General features: G+C 42.0%; 1 protein-coding gene across 1 annotated transcript in view; it reads left to right on the top strand.

Moving 5' to 3' along the window:
* Positions 1-23,165, top strand: part of LOC126356023 (lipase member H-like) — a 130,243-nt gene that overhangs the window by 92,294 nt on the left and 14,784 nt on the right. Inside the window, exon 2 of the mRNA XM_050006676.1 lies at positions 20,935-21,058. Within this exon, the coding sequence (XP_049862633.1) occupies positions 20,935-21,058 (124 nt within the window). The remainder of the gene's footprint in view (positions 1-20,934; positions 21,059-23,165) is intronic.

Here is a 23,165-nt window from a genome sequence, read left to right on the forward strand (position 1 = left end):
AAGAGAGAAAGGAACTGTCGACGACATGCCTCACACAGGCCGCCTAAGGGCTACTACTTCAGCGGATGACCGCTACCAAAGGATTATGGCTCAAGGAACCCTGACAGCAACGCCACCATGTTGAATAATGTTTTTCGTGGATCCACAAGACGTGTGTTACGACTAAAGCTGTGAACAATACGCTGCATGATGCGCAACTTCACTCTCGACGTCCATGGCGCGGTCCATCTTTGCAACCACACCATGCAGCGCGGTACAGATCGGCCCAACAACATGCCGAATGGACCGCTCAGGATTGGCAACATGTTCTCTTAACCGGTGAGTGTCGCAAATGCCTTCAGACAATCGAAGGAGGCGTGTTTGGAGGCAACCCGGTCAGGCTGAACGCCTTAGACACACTATCCAGCGAGTGCAGCAAAGTGGAGGTTCCCTGCTGTTTTGGGGTGGCATTACTTGGGGCCGATTTACGTCGCTGGTGACCATGGACGGCGCCGTAACGGCTGTACTTTACTTGAATGCCATCCTCCAACCTATAGAGCAACCATATCGGCAGCGTATTAGCGAGGAATCCGTCTTCATGGACGACAATTCGCGCCCCCATTGTGCACATCTTGTGAATGCCTTCCTTCAGGATAACGACATCGCTCGACTAGAGTGACCAGCATGTTCTCCAGACATGAACCCTTTTGACCATGCTTGTGATAGATGGAAAAGGGCTGTTTATGGATGACGTGACCCACCAACCACTCTGAGGGATCACCGTTGATGGGCGGGACAGTCTGGACCAACAGTGCCTTGATGAACTTGTGGATAGTGTGCCACGACGAATCAGTTCAAGAGGACGTGCTACTGGGTATTAGACGTACCGGTGTGTGCAGTAATATGTACCACTACCTTTGTAGGTCTCACTGTATGGTGATACAATATGCAATGTGTGTTTTTCATGAGCAATAAAATGGGCGGAAATGACGTTTATGTTGATCTCTATCCCAATTTTCTATACAGGTTCCGAAACTCTCGGAAGCGAGGCGATGCAAAATTTTTTTTGATATAAGTAGATAACTGCATAATCCGGAAAAAGCAGTTGTTTGCTATAATATTCTCCGTCAGGCCACTTATATACAGTATGAGGAACAAGGGTCCCAACACATTTCCCTGGAAAACGTCTGAAGTTACTTTTACTTCTGTCGATGACTCTCTGCGTCTTCCCTACCAAAAATCCTGAATCTGTTCAAAAGTTTTGTATGATACTCACATAATCGTAGTTTTGTTAATAATCGTTGTTGCGGTACTGAGTCAAACGCTTTTCGGAAGTCAAGAAATACCATATTAATCTGATTGCCTTGGGGAAAAAAGTGGAAATGTTAGTGTTTAACGCCCCGTCGACAATGAGGACGTTAGGGAAGGAGCACAATGTCGGACTGGCTGAGACACGGAAAGGAAATCGGTCAAGCCCTTTCACAGAAACTATCCCTGCATTTGTCTGGATTGACTCAGAGAAGTCAAGGAAGACCTGAATCTGGATGATCGGAAGTGGTTCTCAACGTCGTCCTCCTCAGTGTCACTCAGTACAGCGTGCTAACCACTACATCACCTCACTCGTTTGATTCCCAGGTTCCACGGCGTTCAGGATGTCACGTGAGGAAAGCTTAAGTTGGGTTTAGCTAGATTCATGTTTTCGAAATCTGTTCTGGTTGGCAAGGAGGAAATTATTCTGTTCGAGATAACTCATTGTGGAGCTCAGAATATGTTCTAGGTTTCTGCAACGGATGGTCCTCATGGATTGGACGGTATTTTTGCGAATCAGTTCCGTTACTTCTGTTGTAGAAGATTGTGCCTGTGCTTGTTGATCGCTGACCATAGCATTTTGTACAAGGGATTTATTTCAGAGGGTGTCATTTCAAGCAACACCATCCACACAGATGACTCATTAACCAGAGCACTATGGTAAAACTTCTCAGAAACCAGTGCCGCCGCAAACAAACCGATAGCTGGACTGTCTTAAACCGTTGCGTGTGAAGGAACACCAACTCTAGTCTGACATCTTTCTGTAAGAGTCTGTAACGCTCTATTCGCATCATCATCTGTACACCAATAAAGACAATTTTGACCACACATAAATGGCATCCTTATAAAATATCAGTACTGCGACAACTCATCGAAGGCAATCCATACTGTCGGGTTCAAATGGTTCAAATGGCTCTAAGCACTATGGGACTTAACATCTGAGGTCATCAGTCCCCTAGACTTAGAATTACTTAAACCTAACTAACCTAAGGACATCACACACATCCATTCCCGAGGCAGGATTCGAACCTGCTATCTTAGCAGCCCCGTGGTTCCGGACTGAAGCGCCGAGAACCGCTCAGCGACAGCGGGCGGCTCGTCGGGTTCAGTTTGCTGAATGAGCGACACATACGGTGGACGTAAAGCATCGTTTTCCGTACGACATACTACTGTTTATGGATGAAGTTAATATCTATGGAAACGGAGACGTAAATAGAAAGAATTACAGGTACTGCTCAGTTGTGAACCCTCACTGGATGTTTCCATCGAAAGTAGGTGTGGCATCGAAAATGATAGTTTGGTGCGGCGTACAGAAATCTCATGTCTTCGGGCACTTCTTCTTTCAGGGTACTGTAACAGCAGCCTATTATCTGCAGTTATTAGAGGGAGATGTACCGTCTTCGCTAATGACTGAAGACGGGACATTGCCAACTTTCTTTCAGCACGACAATGCCCACCCCACTGCCGGACGTACCTGTAAATTTAGTTTCCCCACAGATCGACAGGTTGTGGACGTCGTGTGAAGTGGGCACCACATTCCCTGGATTTTACTCCATTTGATCTCTATCTGTGGAGAAAGTGAAGCGAGCCGTGTATGCGGTGGAGATGAAAAACCTCACGTATATCAGGGAGCGGAGTGTTGCTGCTTGTGCTGCGCTTGTTAGCTGACGATGGTGTATGGTGTACGGGAAAGTGTCGTGGTTGAGTGATTGGAGGGGATACAAGTTGACTTAGACAACATTTCTAGTTAATGGGACAAAAGGGAGCTTACTCTAAATATAGAAGAATTTAAGTCAATACAGATTAGGAGAACCAATCCAGTAATGTTGAATACAGCATTATTAGTGTACTTCTTCTCACAGTCAATTCGATTGTCTAGACATAATGTTGCAAAGCGATATGAAATTGAGTGAACATGTAAGGGTGGCAGGGGAGAAGACGAATGGGGAACTTCGCTTTATTGGGAGAATTTTGGGAAAGTGTGCTCATCTGTAAAGGAGACCGCATATAGAAAACTAGTGCTTCCCATATCTGAGTACTGCTCTAGTGTTCTGAATCCCCATCAGGTCGGATTGAAAAAAGACATCTAAGCAATTCAGAAGTGTGCTACTAGATTAGTTCCCGGTAGATTCGGTCATCACTCGAGTGCTACAGTAATGCTTTGGGAACACAAATGGAAGTCCCTGGAGGGAAGACGACGTTCTTTTCGCGGAACAAAACTGAGAAAATGCAGAGAACTGGAGTCTGAAGCTGACGGCAAAACGATTCTGCTGCCGCCAACATACATTTCGCGTTAAGGACCACGAGGATAAGAGAGATTAGAACTCTTAAGGAGGCGTTTGGACAGTCGTTCTTCCCTCGCTCTGTTTGCGAGTGGATCAGGAATGAAAATTAATAGTAGTGGTAGAAGGTACTCTCCGCCATGCACTACACGGTGGACTGCGGAGTGTGTATAAGGATGTAGATTCCGCTACATGTGTGCGCGAGGAATGGATAAAGTGGATAATACCAACATTACAACATGATGAAAACGTGTTAAGAACATCCTGTAGCATTTATGTGCTATGATCAGCGTTTGTCTTGTTTTGTACAAAATGGGAGATAACTCGAGACCTAATTAAGCTACGCTCAACTCAATTACATCATTGTTTTCCCCGTGTAACTGTCTATCTATTTGTTACGTGACATTACCTCCCTTTCCTTTCCAAAATTCTGAGTTACGTCCAAGATTGCGGATTTCACAAGCTCTCTCATCACATACTATTTAGCTTTCAATTTCTGTTTATCTTCACGGTATTTTTTTGTTTTTGAAGGATGGTCACACCTATATAAACAATTCACAACTGAATCTGTGAACAGAATAAATAGTAATAAGCGCTACAGCGACTATTTTAATTCAGTGTCCAGATGAGGTTTCTAAGAAATACTTCTTTTGCTTTATCTACACTCTGAACCATTCTACGTTCCTCAATCTTCTCCATTTAGAACACAATGACTGACTGACTCACTTGCAGAAGAGATTTAAATTACTAATACAGATAAAGGCATGTTTACATAGTATTACATGCATCAGTTTTAAGTATCTATGAAATAAATGAGGAAATACACAATAAATACGAGTTCTTGCACCAAAACTGCATCTGTTAATTCGAACTCGTCAAGAAATTGTTACAAAACATTTTCTTCCTCTTTATTTTTGTTTTCCAATTAAAACAGTGGGAAATTATTCGCCAATGAGGTTTTGATTTCTTCAGTAACGCAGTGAATGATGCCTGTTTCTTTTTTAATTTCCTAAAAAGAGTTCTGTACCAAGCAGATGCCCCATGGAACCCTCTCGAGTAATCCGTGACCTCTTCGCTACGTTACTAGGTACGTGTCGATCGATATAATTGGTCCTTATTTTCTAATGAAGTATCAAAACGAAAGATTCCTGAAAGGTATCAAAAAATTATTTCTGAATATGCTGAAATTTCATGCATTAATTGTTCCACGAGTAATGTTGCGTTCAGTTTTCTACATAATGCAAGTAGCTCTTCTCGTGTGCGACTGTTCTTATCTGTCCTGACAATAAATAGATTATCAGCAATAAAAACATCTGCTCAGTGGGTAGCAATGTAACAAAAATTAGCCAATATGAATGATCAATTTATTGATAACGAATTGTGAATGATGTTGTTGACAACGATGTGGAAACGATTCTCCTATCTTTCCATTCGCAACGTGATAATTAAATGATAAGTGTCTCTTTATATAAATGCCAAATAGCAGGATGTAGAACAAGAGCTGGGAAGATGAAAGTCATTGCTTTGATTCTTACACTTACAGCAGTAGCCTCAGGTTAGTAACAAAACTGCACACTTTTGTATCAGTGACTTAACAAAATAACGTTTCTTATACCTGTGGCATTTCTACAGTTTGTTGCTGCCATATTATAAAGTACATGCATTTGCAGTAAAAAGATTCTCTGAGCCAATGAAGACTCTTTCGTGTTTATTCTGCCATACCTTCGACTTGAGCGCCAGTCTTTTTATTTCTCAAAACTTACAGAAGTCAGTATTGTCAACAATCTGTGTCAAGTGCGTCCCGAAACCCACCTTAAAATCCTACATTTTGTACTGTATATATACATTAAAATAAGAACTAGAAGAAACACTCTACGAAGCTTATCAATCAGCATCATTTAGAAATGAATCGAGTTGTTAACTTTTTAACACTGTCTGTTCATTGACATCGTTTGTAATACTATTGTGGAGTAAGTCGTCTATTGCAGAGAAATTTTTCTTTAGATAAAAGGGTGCAATCTGAAGTATCCAGGGTGGCGCAGGAGGAATGGTCAGTATTTAAGGGTGTGACAGGAACGATCATTCGAAGCACTAAGGTCTAGTAAACACAGGCTAAAAAATGCCAGTCTTACGAACTACAAGCACTTCTACAGTAGCAGAGATGTGTTTCATAGTTGCGAAGATGAACAAAAACTCATTTCTTAAGGTACCCACTTTAAAGGCTTGTTTAATGGACATTTCTTCCTTGTTTTGGTCCATGCTACCATTTCTCAAATTATGGAAATGTATTTATTATTTATTTCTTTATTGTCAAATTTTAGACCTGTTACATTTTAAAAATAGATCGTGCATCTTACAATTTTCGTTTTTCATCTATTTTGTAGTTTTTTTGTTTTGTTTCTATCTACAACATTTTACAAAGAATTATATTTTTTAATATAACAGTAATTTAGGATTGATATATTAATACAATTTTGTTGTTTTAGTAAGTGTATAAAAGGATGACAGAATAGAGGAGAGATTTGTTAGTGCTATCACCGACTGTGACTGGCGGTGTATAGCTCGGAATGGTTTCTTCGAGTTGTTGACCGCCAGTCACAACAGAATCAGTTTGGTTAGTAATAGAGAAAGAATATTGCTAATATTATGAATTAACTTTAGGTGCTCATCCGAATAAAATATTTGGTGATTTATGCGCTAGATGTGCAGCACCTTATGCTTATTTACTGCCACATCTCGTCTTTCTCCTTCTGTACCTCTTCAGTGTCACTGTTCACATTGTCACTGTGAGGCTCGCTGTCACCCTCTGGAGATTGTTGTTACATTGATGTGGAGTCTGAGTGGGGTATGGTAAAGTGGGGCATGCCCCAGGGATCAGTGTTGGGGCCTCTCCTGTTCCTTATTTATATAAAAGATATGCCGTCTAATTTTACAGGTAACTGTAAAATATTTCAGTTTGCTGACGGCACTAGCTTGGTAACAAAGGAGGTTGTGTGCAACATTGGCTCAGTTTCAAATAGTGCAGTTCATGACTTAAGTTCATGGCTTGTAGGTAATAAACTAACTCTAAATCACAGTAAGACTCAGTCTTTACAGTTTCTAACACACAATTCAACAAAACCTAACGTTTTAATTTCACAGAATGGGCATATGATTAGTGAAACTGAACAGTTCCAATTTCTGGGTGTTCAGATAGACAGTAAGCTGTGGTGGAAAGTCCACAGTCATGCTCTTGTTCAAAGACTTAATGCTGCCATTTTTTCTATTCGAACGGTAACTGAAGTGAGTGATCGTTCGTCATGAAAATTAGTCTACTTTGCTTATTTTCATTAGCTTATTCGTATGGCATTATATTTTGAGGTAACTCGTCCCATTCTAAAAGGATATTTTTGGCTCATGAATGGGCAGTTCGAGCAATAAGTGGTGTAAGTTCACGAACCTCTTGTCGACCCCTGTTCACGAGTTTTTCATCGGACTCTCAATATATATGCATTCCTTACTGTCATTTCTCGTTAACAATATTAGCTTATTACCAAGAATAAACAGCTTTCACTCAATTAATACTCGGCAGAAATCAAACCTGCATTTAGAGTGGACTTCCTTAATTCTTGTGCAGAAAGTTGTGCATTATACTGCTGCATCCATTTTCAAGAAGTTACGACTAGAATTCAAAAATCTTAGCAATAATCCATGCACTTTCAAATCGAAACTGAAGAGTTTGCTCATGTGTCACTCCTTCTATTCTTTCGAGGAGTTCCTTGAAAAAGTAAGCTGATTCTTATTGTATTGTTGATTGCGTTTACCTACACATATGGCTTTACTTTTTTCGGGTTCATAAACATTTTATTTTTATCTGTTAATACTTTTATGTTGTAATTTCATATATTGACATGAACCACCACCTTGGATATTTGCTCTGCAATTTGGTTATACGGAACTTGATGTGTAAATATAAAATAAAAGTAGCATATAAGCATGTCTGTTATGTCGTGTCCGCAGGTACTCTTCATGTGTTGTTTTCGAAATGCGCCCATTGTTGCTGTGTATATATGTATATCTGTTTCTGTGTAGTTCAAGTGTACTGTATATTGTTGGTGTATTGCCCTCAGAAAAAGACAGTGTATTCTGGGGTACGTTCTTCCCCATATGTGCATGTGTGTCTGTCCCAGACACACACGGTTGTGGAAATCAACGAGCTTGCAGTAGAGGACATTTGTTTTACAGTAATGAAGATGAAAAAGTGCTCATAGCTTGTAGGTATGCATTTTAGAGCACACGTTTACTTCACTTTTTTGCTTCGAATGATCGTTCCTGTCATATCTACTAATATTGACCATTCCTAATGGGACTCCATGCATGCAGTGTTCCCCTATAGTCACCACAGTGTCACTGAATTTTATTGAAATTAATGATTAAATGTTGTAACTGAGTAATAATATTCACAACTACAACATTATACCAAAATCATTGCCTCCATTACTCTTCTTGAAAACTGAATTTCTCCGACATATGGGCCAATTACACTACAATAATCATTGTTCTTCATAATATCAAAAAGAAACACTTACTTGATATTCCGAAACTGTTATTTCGTATATCACAAGGAAGCTTTCAGATTCTTAGTTCATCGTCAGGTCAAAAAAATAAATAAAAAAAGATTCGTTATAAAATACATAAAGTGCTCTCTTTCTTATATTACTGTCACTCTCTGTCAAACGCCCAAGGATAATTCACTTAATGCTGTTCACCACCTTCTCATTGAAGTAAAAGGTGGGCCAGATACTAAAATCTAAAATTAACATTTATTTAGTAATATATGACATACATAGTGCATTAGCGTGGATCACATGCGTCCTGATTCTGAAGTATTCTACTTTATTGTGTCTACTATTCTCGTTCTCCTTTTTTCTTTGTAAATGCAACCTTATGACCACAGGTAGCTCCTTCATGGATTGGGTTTTCCTTCGGTAATGCGTAAATTGTACTCTGAGGTGACATAACTCATGTGCTACCTCCTAATATCGTGTCGGACCTCGTTTTGCTCGGCCTAGTGCAGCAATTCGATGTGGCATGGACTCCGCAAGTCGCTGGAAGTCCCCTCCAGAAGTATTGACTCTAGCTGCCTCTATAGCCGTCCACAATTTCGAAAGCGTTGTCGGTGACAGATTCTGTGCACGTGCTAATATCTCCATTATGCCACCATCAGCTTGCACAGTGCATTTTTGACAACTCCATGGCTTCGTGCGGTCTACGCCACACTCGATCCCTGTCATCAGAACTTTACCAACTGAAATCGGTACTCATCCAACCGGCTCATGGTTTTCCAGTCGTCTAAGGCCCAACCGATGTGTCACGAGTCCAGGAGAGGCACTGCAGGCGAAGGCACTCGCATCGGTCGTCTGCTACCATAGCCCATTGACGCCAAATTTCGTCACACTGTTCTAACTAACATGTTCGTCGTACGTCCCATATTGATTTCTACGTTTATGTCAGGCAGTGATGCCTCCCTGTTAGAACAGACAACTCTACACAAACGCCGCTGCCCTCGGTCATTAAATAAAGGTCGTTGGTCACCGCCATGTCCGTGGTCAGAGGTAATGCCTGGAACCTGGTGTTCTCGACACATTCTTGACACTGTGGATCTCGAAATACACTCCTGGAAATTGAAATAAGAACACCGTGAATTCATTGTCCCAGGAAGGGGAAACTTTATTGACACATTCCTGGGGTCAGATACATCACATGATCACACTGACAGAACCACAGGCACATAGACACAGGCAACAGAGCATGCACAATGTCGGCACTAGTACAGTGTATATCCACCTTTCGCAGCAATGCAGGCTGCTATTCTCCCATGGAGACGATCGTAGAGATGCTGGATGTAGTCCTGTGGAACGGCTTGCCATGCCATTTCCACCTGGCGCCTCAGTTGGACCAGCGTTCATGCTGGACGTGCAGACCGCGTGAGACGACGCTTCATCCAGTCCCAAACATGCTCAATGGGGGACAGATCCGGAGATCTTGCTGGCCAGGGTAGTTGACTTACACCTTCTAGAGCACGTTGGGTGGCAAGGGATACATGCGGACGTGCATTGTCCTGTTGGAACAGCAAGTTCCCTTGCCGGTCTAGGAATGGTAGAACGATGGGTTCGATGACGGTTTGGATGTACCGTGCACTATTCAGTGTCCCCTCGATGATCACCAGAGGTGTAAGGCCAGTGTAGAAGATCGCTCCCCACACCATGATGCCGGGTGTTGGCCCTGTGTGCCTCGGTCGTATGCAGTCCTGATTGTGGCGCTCACCTTCATGGCGCCAAACACACATACGACCATCATTGGCAACAAGGCAGAAGCGACTCTCATCGCTGAAGACGACACGTCTCCATTCGTCCCTCCATTCACGCCTGTCGCGACACCACTGGAGGCGGGCTGCACGATGTTGGGGCGTGAGCGGAAGACGGCCTAACGGTGTGCGGGACCTTAGCCCAGCTTCATGGAGACGGTTGCGAATGGTCCTCGCCGATACCCCAGGAGCAACAGTGTCCCTAATTTGCTGGGAAGTGGCGGTGCGGTCCCCTACGGCACTGCGTAGGATCCTACGGTCTTGGCGTGCATCCGTGCGTCGCTGCGGTCCGGTCCCAGGTCGACGGGCACGTGCACCTTCCAGCGACCACTGGCGACAACATCGATGTACTGTGGAGAACTCACGCCCCACGTGTTGAGCATTTCGGCGGGACGTCCACCCGTCCTCCCGCATGCCCACTATACGCCCTCGCTCAAAGTCCGTCAACTGCACATACGGTTCTCGTCCACGCTGTCGCGGCATGCTACCAGTGTTAAAGACTGCGATGGAGCTCCGTATGCCACGGCAAACTGGCTGACACGGACGGCGGCGGTGCACAAATGCTGCGCAGCTAGCGCCATTCGACAGCCAACACCGCGGTTCCTGGTGTGTCTGCTGTGCCGTGCGTGTGATCATTGCTTGTACAGCCCTCTCGCAGTGTCCGGAGCAAGTATGGTGGGTCTGACACACCGGTGTCAATGTGTTCTTTTTTCCATTTCCAGGAGTGTATATGGAATATACCATGCCTTTAGTTACAGCAACATTTCGCGCCCAAAGTCTTTTAATTTCTAGTTACAACTACTATTCCGCATTTGAAGTCTGTTAATTCCCGTCGTGTGGCCATAATCAAGTCAGAAATTTTTCCACGTGAATCACCTTAGTACAAATGACAGTTCCACCATTGTACTGCCCTTTTACACCTTATGTAAGCGATGCTACCGTCATCTGTGAAAAGATTTGTATCAAGTAGCCTACAGACAGATTGCAAGGAAAGGGGTATACCTTTGAATAAAACGTTTACTCACCGCCTTTCTGAGAGTAACTGTAGCATATCGGGCATTGTTAATGGCCAATGTTCTGTATCGTTCCAATTTTAGTATATGTACCGCCGAAGCGAGTACAATGGCCAATGTTACCAACAGAAGTTACTTCATGATAGAAATCTTCCAAGGACAGTACTTACACTTACGGCGTGTATCGGATAGAAAAATGCACCTATGATGACTGACACCAGTCGAAATCGATTTGCAACAAGATAAATAAATTATGTTTTGGCGACTGGTTTATACATTCTTTATAATTTTATATTCCACGGTGGCTGCACAGAAAGGGAACCTTATGTAGCCCAACATTTCTCGTAGCTATCTCTATTTGTGAATTCGCGCCTGAAGTTATTCTATATAATGTAGACTCTAACTGTGGTGTCACCGCCAGACACCACACTTGCTAGGTGGTAGCGTTTAAATCGGCATCGGTCCGTTAGTATACGTCGGACCCGCGTGTCGCCACTATCAGTGATTGGAGACTCAGCGACGCCACACGGCAGGGCCAGTCTAGAGAGCGGCCCTAGCACTCGCCCCAGTTGGACAGCCGACTTTGCTAGCGATGGTTCACTGTCTACATACGCTCTCATTTGCCGAGACGACAGTTTAGCATAGCCTTCAGCTACGTCATTTGCTACGACCTAGCAAGGCGCCATATTCAGTTACTATATGTCTTCTGAACAGATAATATTGTGAATCATGTACCGTCAAGAGCGACGTTCATCATTAATGGATTAAAGTTAAGTATCAAACTAATTACGTCAGCTTTATGAATCCTAATTCCTTGTCATGCTCTAGACCTCATGTCAGTGTAGTTCTTCCCTCCTCACGCCAGCCTGCGTGAGCTAAAATGTGTGCATTTCGGCCTCCATTCATAACACGGCGTTGGCTCTTCTGCTAACACAACACTAACCTTGCAAGTACTCCTTTCCTGTGTGTGTAATAGGATACGAAGGATTTTATGATAAAGAACTAAGTAACTGTCATTTCACTCTAAGCGGTAACTCGATCGAAGAAATGACGCAGCCACTTTATACGTAATGTGCTTAGTACCAGCGTGCTGTAATGACAATTACAGTAAATTTCTACTATGGCCAGTATTCGAGGTGAGTGTGAAAAGTATTGAGACTGATTTTTTCTCTACCAAAGTCTTTTTTTTCTTTCAAGCAACAATATTGATCCCTTCAAAGTAGTGCCTTTCGGCAGTTATACAGCGGCGGAGTCGCTTTTCCCAGTCTTGGTAGCAGCGCTGAAAGTCTTCAGGTGATAAAGAGTCTTTAACACCCCCGTGACATTCATTTGAATGTCCTCCAGTGTCTCAAAACTTCGTCCTTTTAGGACATTTTTCAATTTCGGAAAAACGGAAAAGTCAGAAGGACTCTGATAAGTGAAGAGCGGCGCTGCGGAACAACAGGAACGCCTTTTGGGATCAAAATTCCGTGATGGAAGTGTCCTTGTGATATGGGGCGTTGTCATGATGCAGCATCCAATTGTCTACACTGTCAGTTCTCACTCGATTCACCCTTTTCCCAAGCCTTTCAAGGACATCTTGTTCCTCCAGTACGAACTGCCAACTAATTTTTGAATCTGAATTTTTGAATTCAAATTTTTGAATTTGATTGTCTCCCTGAGCGAGGTTCATCTTCAACCTGTTCGTGACCTTCAAAAACTCATTTGTGCCAGCGAAAAACTTGTGTTCTTGAGAAGGAATGTTCCCCATAGTCCTCTTTCAGTTTTTCAAAGGTCGCAATCGCGTATTATTCAATTTTAACACGAAAATTGATGGCATAACATTGCTCCAAATTCCGCTGTTCCATTTTCGTAACTCTCAACACAAACACAACTTCGCTGATGGCTTCTAAACACACCCGTGATGGTTGTACGGAGCTGAAGCTGGGAATGAACATCTGGAAGGGATGAACAAACCACTATGAAGTACATGGTACAGGGTACGCACAGCAGTATAGAACCACATATTATGGTGACTTCCCACTCTAGTCGCGTCTGGGGCGCGGAATGCATGCTTAAATGCTTCTGTGTGTGTTACAGTTGGCCTAATGAGTTCGGGGTCTCTATGGGAACGATAAATAGGGGAACGGCGAATAATTCTAGATTTTTTGCTTAACACTGGTTTCGAAACTTTGTATGAAGGCTTTCGCGGAGTGCTTAGAGTATATCTTAAGCATCTGCCAATTCAGGTTTCACGGTATGTCCGTGACGCTCTAACATGAGTCAAACAAACATGCAAACATTCGTGCTGCCCATCTTTCGTCACATTCTGTAAATGCTGTTTTAGTACCGTTCGGTGTGTATTATTAAGAAATATTCTAATATGGGTCGCACATTTTATTTATAAGCAATCTCCTTTGTAGAGTGACTGCATTTTCTCACTATCATGGCAATGAACTCGAGTCTGTCAACCACCTTACCAACGACTGAGTCTACGTGATAACTCAATTTCATGTACGTACAAACTGTTACATCCAGGTATTTATTTACTTTGACTGATTCCAACTGCCACTCGCTGATCTTGTATCATAGGATACTACTATTTTGCAATTGGTGTCTTGCACAGTTTTCAGTTTTGAACACTTTAAACGAGTTGTCAATCTTTGCACCAGTATAATTCAGGATATCACTAGTTATTATGAAGCTTGTTTCACATATTCAGCGTACAGGGAATAGGCAAAATAAGGTGAATACCTGTACTTACTTGGGAATGGTTTATTAATAAGGCTTAGGACTCCCACTTGCCCGTAATACAGCTGCGATTGTTCTCAGACTACTGGCATACAATGGTTGTATAGTCTCCAGTGGAGTGTTATGCCGCTCTTCCATCAGAACCTCTTGTATCTCCTGTAGAATTCCAACGTAATATTCTATTTACCGAGTTGACAGGAACTCCTAGGAAGTTCTGGTCTTACGTTAAATCAGTAAGTGGATCGAAACAGCATATACAGACACACTGGGATGATAATGGTATTGAAACATAGGATGACACGCCTAAAGCTGAAATACTAAACACGTTTTTCCAAAGCTGTTTCACAGAGGAAGACAGTACTGCAGTTCCTTCTCTAAATCCTCGCACGAACGAAAAAATTGCTGACATCGAAATAAGTGTCAAAGGAATAGAAAAGCAACTGAAATCACTCGACAGAGGAAAGTCAACAGGGCCTGACGGGATACCAATTCGATTCTACACAGATTACGCTAAAGAACTTGCCCCCTTCTAACTGCCTGGTACCGCAAGTCTCTAGAGGAACGGAAGGTTCCAAATGATTGGAAAAGAGCACAGATAGTTCCAGTTTTCAAGAAGGGTCGTCGAGTAGATGCACAAAACTATAGGCATATATCTCTGACATCGATCTGTTGTACAATTTTAGAACACGTTTTCTGCTCACGTATCACGTCATTTCTGGAAACCCAGAATCTACTCTGTAGGAATCAACATGGATTCCGGAAACAGCGATCGTGTGAGACCCAACTCGCTTTATTTGTTCATGAGACCCAGAAGATATTAGATACAGGCTCCCAGGTAGATGCCACTTTCCTTGACTTCCGGAAGGCGTTCGATACAGTTCCGCACCTCGCCTGATAAACAAAGTAAGAGCCTACGGAATATCAGACCAGCTATGTGGCTGGATTGAAGAGTTTTTAGCAAACAGAACACATATCAGCGCACACTCCGCTGCAGAGTGAAAATCTCATTCTGAGAACACAGCATGTTGTTATCAATGGAGAGACGTCTACAGACGTTAAAGTAACCTCTGGCGTGCCACAGGGGAGTGTTATGGGATCGTTGCTTTTCACAATATATACAAATGACCTAGTAGATAGTGTCGGAAGTTCCATGCGGCTTTTCGCGGCTGATACTGTAGTATACAGAGAAGTTGCAGCATTAGAAAATTGTAGCGAAATGCAGGAAGATCTGCATCGGATAGGCACTTGGTGCAGGGAGTGGCAACTGACCCTTTACATAGACAAATGTAATGTATTACGAATACATAGAAAGAAGGATCCTTTATTGTATTATTATATGATAGCGCAACAAACACTGGTAGCATTACATCTGTAAAATATCTGGGAGTACGCGTACGGAACGATTTGAAGTGGAATCATTATTTAAAATTAATTGTTGGTAAGGCGGGTGCCAGGTTTGGATTCATTGGGAGAGTCCTTAGAAAATGCCGTCCATCAACAAAAGAGGTGGCTTACAAAACACTCGTTCGACCTAGTATTGCTCATCAGTGTGGGATCCGTACCAGGTCGGGTTGACAGAGGAGATAGAGAAGATCCAAAGAAGAGCGGCGCGTGTAGTCACAGGGTTATTTGGTAAGCGTGATAGCGTTACGGAGATGTTTAGAAAACTCAAATGGCAGACTCTGCAAGAGAGGCGCTCTGCATCGCGGTGTAGCTTGCTCGCCAGGTTTCGAGAGGGTGCATTTCTGGATGAGGTATCGAATATATTGCTTCCCCCTACTTATACCTCCCGAGGAGATCAAGAATGTAAAATTAGAGAGATTCGAGCGCGCACGAAGGCTTTCTGGCAGTCGTTCTTCCCGCGAACCATACGCGACTGGAACAGGAAAGAGAGCTAATGACAGTGGCACGTAAAGTGCCCTCCGCCACACACCGTTGGGTGGCTTGAGGAGTGTAGATGTAGATGTAGTGACGACGGAGGCGGAAATTTGCTCCGGAGTGTGCTCTCCAATTCCGCCAACAAGGGTTCGATAATGTTCAAGTTCAAGGACTCTGCTGGCCAGGGAAGACACTTCAGTTCACGTCAGTTCTCATACCACGATTGTACTGTCCCGGCGGTGTGAATGGGTGCATTATCGTCCTGAAATAAGGCATCATTTTTGGGGAACAACATTTGACTCATCACCTAAAATGTTTACATAATCGTTGGCTGTAACACGGCCTTTGAGAGTAATGATGGGACCAGTAGAAGACCATGCATGATATGGCTACCCACGCCATCGCACTTCCACCTCCAAGCTTAAGCGTTGGAATCAAGCAATCAGGATTGTAGGCTTCTTTTGCGTTCACCAAACGTAAACCTCTCACGATGTTGGAAATAAGGAAAATTTTGACTCGTCGGACGGATTGACGTGTTTCCACTGATCGGCCGTCCAGGATTTATGCTTCTGACACCATGTTTCAAGCATCAATGTGTTGGTTGTCGCCACTAATGGTATCGGTATAGCAACTTGTCCATGAGTATTCGCTTTATGGATTTCTCGGCGAACAGTGTCGATAGATACGGAGTGTCGAAGATGGCTATTGAGCTCTACAGTCACTTTAGCCGCTGTAGTTTTGTGCTGTTCTGATTCAATTCGTGATAGCGTACGACGATCTCTGTCACTTGGTTTTGAATTGCGCCCGCTATTACGTTTACACAATGATCTCTTTCCATATCTTGTGTAGGATGTCATGACTGTTGAAAAAGTTGCTCTTCAAACATTCAATACGTTGGCTGTCTTGCTTACTTATGCTCCAGTGAATAGGGCGCCCACAATCTGCCCTCTTTGGAACTCTGTTAGGTCTTTCATTGCAAATTGACCTCGGCCTCTAAATGCAGATACGTTAAGTGAACTACTCGTAAACAAACTGCACCGATACCTAGTCCGTACTGAACACGCAGAGTCCAGTGCAACACATGCCTTAACTGTGTTGTTGACCATCAAACACAACCACCCCCTTACTTCCACTGTTCACATTATTTTGCCCATCACCTGTAGATAGCTGACTCATGTGCAAGAAGCGTGACATTGCTGTAAGTGTTGTCTGGCAGGTGATTCACAAGAAATATAAACAACACAGGTTCAAACACAGTTCTCTGCGGCACGCCAGAAGTAAAATCTGTATTTGTCACTGGTTCTACGTCCAAGGCAACATGCTGCGTCGTCCCTACCAAGAACTCTCAATCCTCAATAAAATTTTGTTTGATACCCGATACACAGTACTTTCGTTAACGATCGTTGGTGTGGTATCGTGTCAAATGCTCTTCCAGAATCGTGGAAGTCTGTCATGTTCTATGACTTTCGGGATGCCATGTCAGACAAGCCTAATTCGGGTTTCGCATTATCGATGCTTTCAGAATCTGTGTGGTTGTCAAGGAGGAAGTCAATCTGTTCGATATACATCAGAGCCTCTGATCATTTACTATGGGCTAAATAAGTTTAAGCGTCCAGGTCTTGGCATGTTCTGTTCGTTCAGTTCAGTTTTTTTCTGAAGACATTGTCGATAAAATACATATTATTACTTCAGGAAAATGGTTCCTAGAATGAATCTTTGATCATAGTGAAATTCTGTCAGTAAAACTCAATGATTTCTTTCTTGTTTTGTATATTATATTACTTTCTATTATTTTTTGGCTACTACCACCATGACCTCATGTAATTAAAAACAAAAAATGATACAAGAACGAAAAGTTATGCGCATAAATTAGCAAGCACATAAAATCTCACCCAGCAAACGCACTTCTTATGAAATAAAGTTTGATATCAGAGTGTACTAATGACAAAATAGGGTGCCAACTGCTAGCTCGACTAGTAAACTGAAATAAAAAGAAACCAACGAAAATATAAAGACATGAAATACAAGCGAAACGTGGTTCTTTTATTTCTTTTGCGTCGTCACTATTCTGATGATTTTCACATGCCCGCCCACAACTTCCTCTTATTTCACAGCAAAGAAACGTGTAACAAATGAATGTCTGAGCTGGACCCAGACTCGACCTGAATTACTTTCTGTTCGGAAGCAGTCGCCTTAACTGTTGAGGTACCTGAACACACGACTTTGTGTCAACTTTCATGATTCCATTCGTGATTTTCGAGTAATACAGGAAATAACACCAATGGAAGATTTGATTAATGTTTGTTAGTGTTTAACCGGCTTTTGGCTGGTTTGGGGGACATTAACGAAATTGCAATACTCTGAAAAAAACCTTATGAAGTCAACGGTTCTCAAGGCAACGTAACTACATTTGGAACAGTTCTTAAAAAATTTTATGTGCATACACAAGTATGTTTAATTTTTATGGGTGTTATAGGTTTTTATTTATAAATAACTTAAAATTTAACAAAGTGGGTACAAATATTCCTTTTTGAAAAAAGTGTTTCAGAACGAAATTAATACATTTTTGTACAAAATTTGATATACCATTATTACAAATATCTGTGGAATAGAATTTTGATCTCTTATTTTGCGGGATTTTTACAGCTCTCCAAAAATCTGTCAAAAAAAACCAAATTTTAGGATTTCTGTCTTACATTTCCATTGTATTAAATCAAAATTCCTTTCAGAGAATATTTCACTATAGTATTGACTAGCTTAATGCCAAATTTAAGTACTCTAACGTTAATGATTTCTAAGGAAAAGGTACATGAATTTTCCAAAATGTAAGTTACGGGAAGCCCGACTCAAAGATTTGAAAGTTTTTATATAAGGCCTTGCCTTCTGTGGGTGAATTAATGCAAACCATATGCATACTCCTTTTCATCCTCAAGGAGTTCTTTTCTCTGTTTTTCTTCCTTGAATAATCTGATTTCAAAATGAGTAGCAATAATTTCAGCTGCAGAAATTCTCCTGTTATCGATTTCCTTCATTATCGATAGTGTGAAAGCTCCTGTATCAAACCCTAACCTCTATGGATTTTGTAGTCTGCCAAGATAATTAAAGTGTAGTAATTACACTTTACTTGAACTGGGATTGCTGCAGGTTGTAATAATACGAGGGAGGACCCAAAAATAACCGGAATTTCTTTCTAGAAAGCATATACTTTATTGTTTTCAAACACAACCTTAATCTCCTTCGAAGTACTCTCCTTTAGAATTAATACACTTGTCCAAACGTTCATTCCAGTGTTCGGAGCACCTTTTCAATTCGTCCTCTTTGATACCTGCTAGCACATTCATGACATTGCGTTTTACGTCTTCCACATTCGCAAAACGCTTCCCTCTCAAGTCTATTTTCATCCTCGGGAATAGAAAGAAGTCCAAGGGTGCTAAATCCGGCGAATAGGGCGCGTGGGTCCAGGTAGTCGTCTTCGTTGAGGCCAAAAACTGGCGAACGCTGAGAGCCGTATGTGCGGGACTGTTGTCGTGATGCAGGAACCACACGCCAGATTCCCACAAAGCCGGACGTTTTCGCGACAAACTTCTGCGAAGCCGTTTCATAACCTCCAAATAGAATTATTGGTTTACTGTCTGGTTTTCAGCGACTAATTCAGAGTGTACGATCCCTTTGACGTCAAAAAACAGATCAACATCGTCTTCACATTCGATTTCACTTGTCTAGCTATTTTTGGTCGAGGTGAACCAGGTGACTTCCATTGTGATGACTGTTGTTTACTTTCTGGATCGTACCCATGGCACCATGACTCGTCACCTGTAATGATTTTGTTGAAAAAATGTGGATTATCTTTGAATGCATGCTTCATTTCGAGACAGGCTTGAACACAACGATCCCTTTGATCTCCGGTAAGAAGCTTCGGCACGAATTTTGCTGCCACACTTCGCATCCACAAATCGATGGTCAAGATGCGCTGAATTCAGCTCCAGGGCAACCCGGACAAGTTCTCGAATTGGTCGATTGTCCTGCGTCGATTTTCACTGATGAGATCACGGATTTTGTCCATGTTGTCTTCGCTTCGAGAAGCTGAAGGTAGACCAGAACAGGGCTGACCTTCAACCACCATTTCTCCCTTTTTAAACTGAGAAAACCATTCGCACACTTGAGTTTTACTAAGAGCATGGTTTTTGTAGGCTATATGAATCTTTGCAACATTTTCTGCGCGTTCTAGCCGAGCAAGAAACAAAACTTCACTGCCGCACATTGTGACGTCTGCACTGTATGCACACTCAAAGACCTGCCAAAGAAACAACACTTCTCACTGTTTGGTGACGCCAGGTGGCAGAATGACTGAGCAGAGCTCCTACTACAACCCTCTGGTGGAGCAACTTGCTACTACAAGTACACGATGTGCAGCATTAAGATTCCGGTTACTTTTGGGTCCCCCCTCGTAGATCTACACACAGCTTCTTAAACTTTATTCCTTTGCAACCACTTGTAAACAAACACCATAAACCAGAGAATACAGAATCAATGACAGTGTTGCTATTTCACAACCTTGTTGATACACTACACAAAAATTGCCTGCATGAGGATTACATAAAGCTGGAAGAAAAGGCCACAGGAATAGATAATATGAAGAAATACAGAACAAGAAAGAGCCGTGACCGTGTGCAAGCTTTTGCCAGTTATTATTTTTATCACCTTTAGGAGTGTAATCGGGACGTAATATTCAGGAATTGAAATTTCAGTACTATGTAGTAAATGAAGAGTCAATTTAAAAAAAAAGAATCACAATGTCGGTTGCTTTCATGTATGTCCCCCCTTAACTATTGGGCAATCTGAACATGACTTCATTGGCTCTGATGATTTCCGAGCACTACAGCCAGATATTCTATCTCAGGAAATAACGCCAATGGAGGAATTGATTTGGTGAAGGAACGTAATTTCATTTCTTGTGGGGAGGGTAGGGACCTTGATGTTTAACCAGCTTCTGGCTGGTTTGGTGGAACCCACCACAGCCTCCTATCCTGTGCCAACATCTTCATCTCAGAGCAGTACTGGCAACCAACAGCCTCAGTTATTTGTTGCTTGTTTTACAATCGTTGTCTTCTTCCCATACTCTTTTTACTCTCTGCTGCTTCCTCAATTACCGTAGAACACAGCTGCAGCTCAAAATTTTGAAAACGAATTCCAAAATGTTATTTCTTTGACACGTTGACTTCAAGTTTTCTCAATTTCCTGGTTATATGGACTTTCGATAACTCTGAATATCTTAGGTCCCACCTAGTCTCGACCAACGAAGTTCCACTGTATTTCATATTAGGTCTTCACGTTAAATGTCTGTAGCCTGCAGAATCACACGCCTCAATTATGCAGACACATAATCTTTCTGTTACAGCCCGTCCTCGCCGGTGGGAGCTGGTTCCCACGAAGGATGGCGGAGTCGCGCTTTACGACCTGATGCAGCCTCTGCCGGAAGTCCGGGTGGATGCGAGTGACGTCGTCTTCCAGCTCTACACTCAGTAAGACAAATGTCATCTGCGATACGTATTATAACTGTAATATTTTATTCTAGTGTCTCTTCTATGTAAATTTTAGTCTAATATTGAACTCAGTGTGACGTTTAATACTGGGAACATTTTCAGTGACATGTGGACTGGCTCACATGGGTGTGAAGGTCCTATTTGTCTTCTAGCAATACAAATACAGAGATGAACTCCTGATGGTGAGATTCATGATAGAGATAGTACTTAACGAGAAATCAAGACACTTAGATATACTGGATTTGTCTAACTAGAAAAATCTTTCGACAATGTAAAATTGTGAAAGATGATTGAAATCCTCACAAAAGCAGAGAAAAAACATAGTTTATTTATTAAACACACTCGTGGTCACATATATGATGTTACCATTTATTATTTTTGGATGACCAGTTTCGATCTACGGCAGAAATCATCATCAGATCTACATTCCTTGTTGGTAATAGGAATCTCTTGCTTGGGGCAGGCCTGTCCACGCTGGCGTTGAGAAAACTGCTCAGTGTTCCTATGCAATTGGTACAAGAACCAAGAGGACGCACTAGAAATGGAACACCAAATTGAGAAGTGCTTGGATTAGAGGCGGTGTGAGGGGATGTAGGCTTTGTCCCTTACTGTTCAACCTCTGGGCTCCTATATCAAGGACTAAATGACATGAATAAACCAAATGTTCAGCAGCAAAGGCATACCAAGGGGATCCTGCGACCTGGCACAACTACTTAAGCTGCAGCCTCCCTCCTTCCCCCTCTCCCCCATAAACACCTACCCTGTAAAACTGCCTTTATGCAATTTTTTTCGCAGTTTTAGCAAATTTTATAATTAGATTTAATACAATGAAGCAATATTCAAAACATATCTAACTGGACAACATTGCTGAAGAGTGTTTCACACAATAAAATGAATCTATCGTTGTAGTAACTAAAAAGCAAACTGCATAAACTTTCAAAAAATTGAAATAAAAATAAAATATGTATCTTATTGTTTCTGGGTTTATCGGTTTACTGGTTGCAGAACGGTGATTAATAAATAACAAATTTTCTTTGCTGCTCATAAATTACTAATAAAGCAGAAATTAATAATTGGAAGTGAAAAAAGAAGGGCTATAATTAAGAACTGCCACAATATCCCTTTCCAGGAACTGTGTTTTTATTATAATTTAATTTGGATTTCCGTGTTTTGAGTGAAACAAACGCGTCAGCTACATCGTTTAAATCAAGTTTTTCAGCTTTGTTGTGTTGTATCGAGAATGCAGCTAACTCTGACAATCTTATCTCATCATACACGACCTTAAGTATCTTTCTATCATTAATTTGCTGAAACCGTGTTTACAATATGCTCCACTCACCACCACTGTCATGCTATTTCGTTGTTTTGATGAGTATTCTTCACGACATACGTTGAAAAACACATTCGGAATACCCACATGCGAAGCTGTGTCAATGCTCTTCATTAGCTTCTTCATGTGGAACATGAAAGCAGCTACTTCGTTAACTATATCTGTCGTATCAATGTCCCTGTCATATGTCGCACCAAAATCAATGGTACATTTTCCGCAATAAAATATAGAGCTTTCATTTAAGACCTTTCTTGACAAGAAATTACAGTCAGATGAAATCGTGAACTAAACATGAGATCTGTTTTACCTATGCTCTATGAAATGCTTGAAAACCTTTGGCTCAAAAAGTCTGTCCATTCCTTAGATGGCACTGATTAGTAATAACTCTTTGGTCAAAGAGCATATTTCCTTCATCATCCCTCTGCTGATCTTCGAGTTCCTGTAATATCCCAGCGATGTTGTTGAATGGAGCTAGTTTCACAGGCATCAGCTGTGGGAACGAAGTGCACTGTTGCCAAGGAAACCATGATAACGGTAGATGCCTCTTAGGTTGTCAGTAGCCGTTTCTTTATGATGCTGCTTAGACGAAATGACACTATGACAACATGGTGCGTTTACAGTCGCAGTCTGACGGAAAAACTGCTTGTCAAATGCAGAAGATAGGAACACGAAACGTAGGAGACTCTCACGTACCCCCTCCGGTTAACTCTTGAAACTTCCTTGTTTATTGCGTTCTGTACGAGTCATATTTTATGT

The sequence above is a fragment of the Schistocerca gregaria genome, chromosome 3, assembly GCF_023897955.1.
Source record: "Schistocerca gregaria isolate iqSchGreg1 chromosome 3, iqSchGreg1.2, whole genome shotgun sequence".
Classification (NCBI taxonomy): Eukaryota; Metazoa; Arthropoda; class Insecta; order Orthoptera; family Acrididae; genus Schistocerca; species Schistocerca gregaria.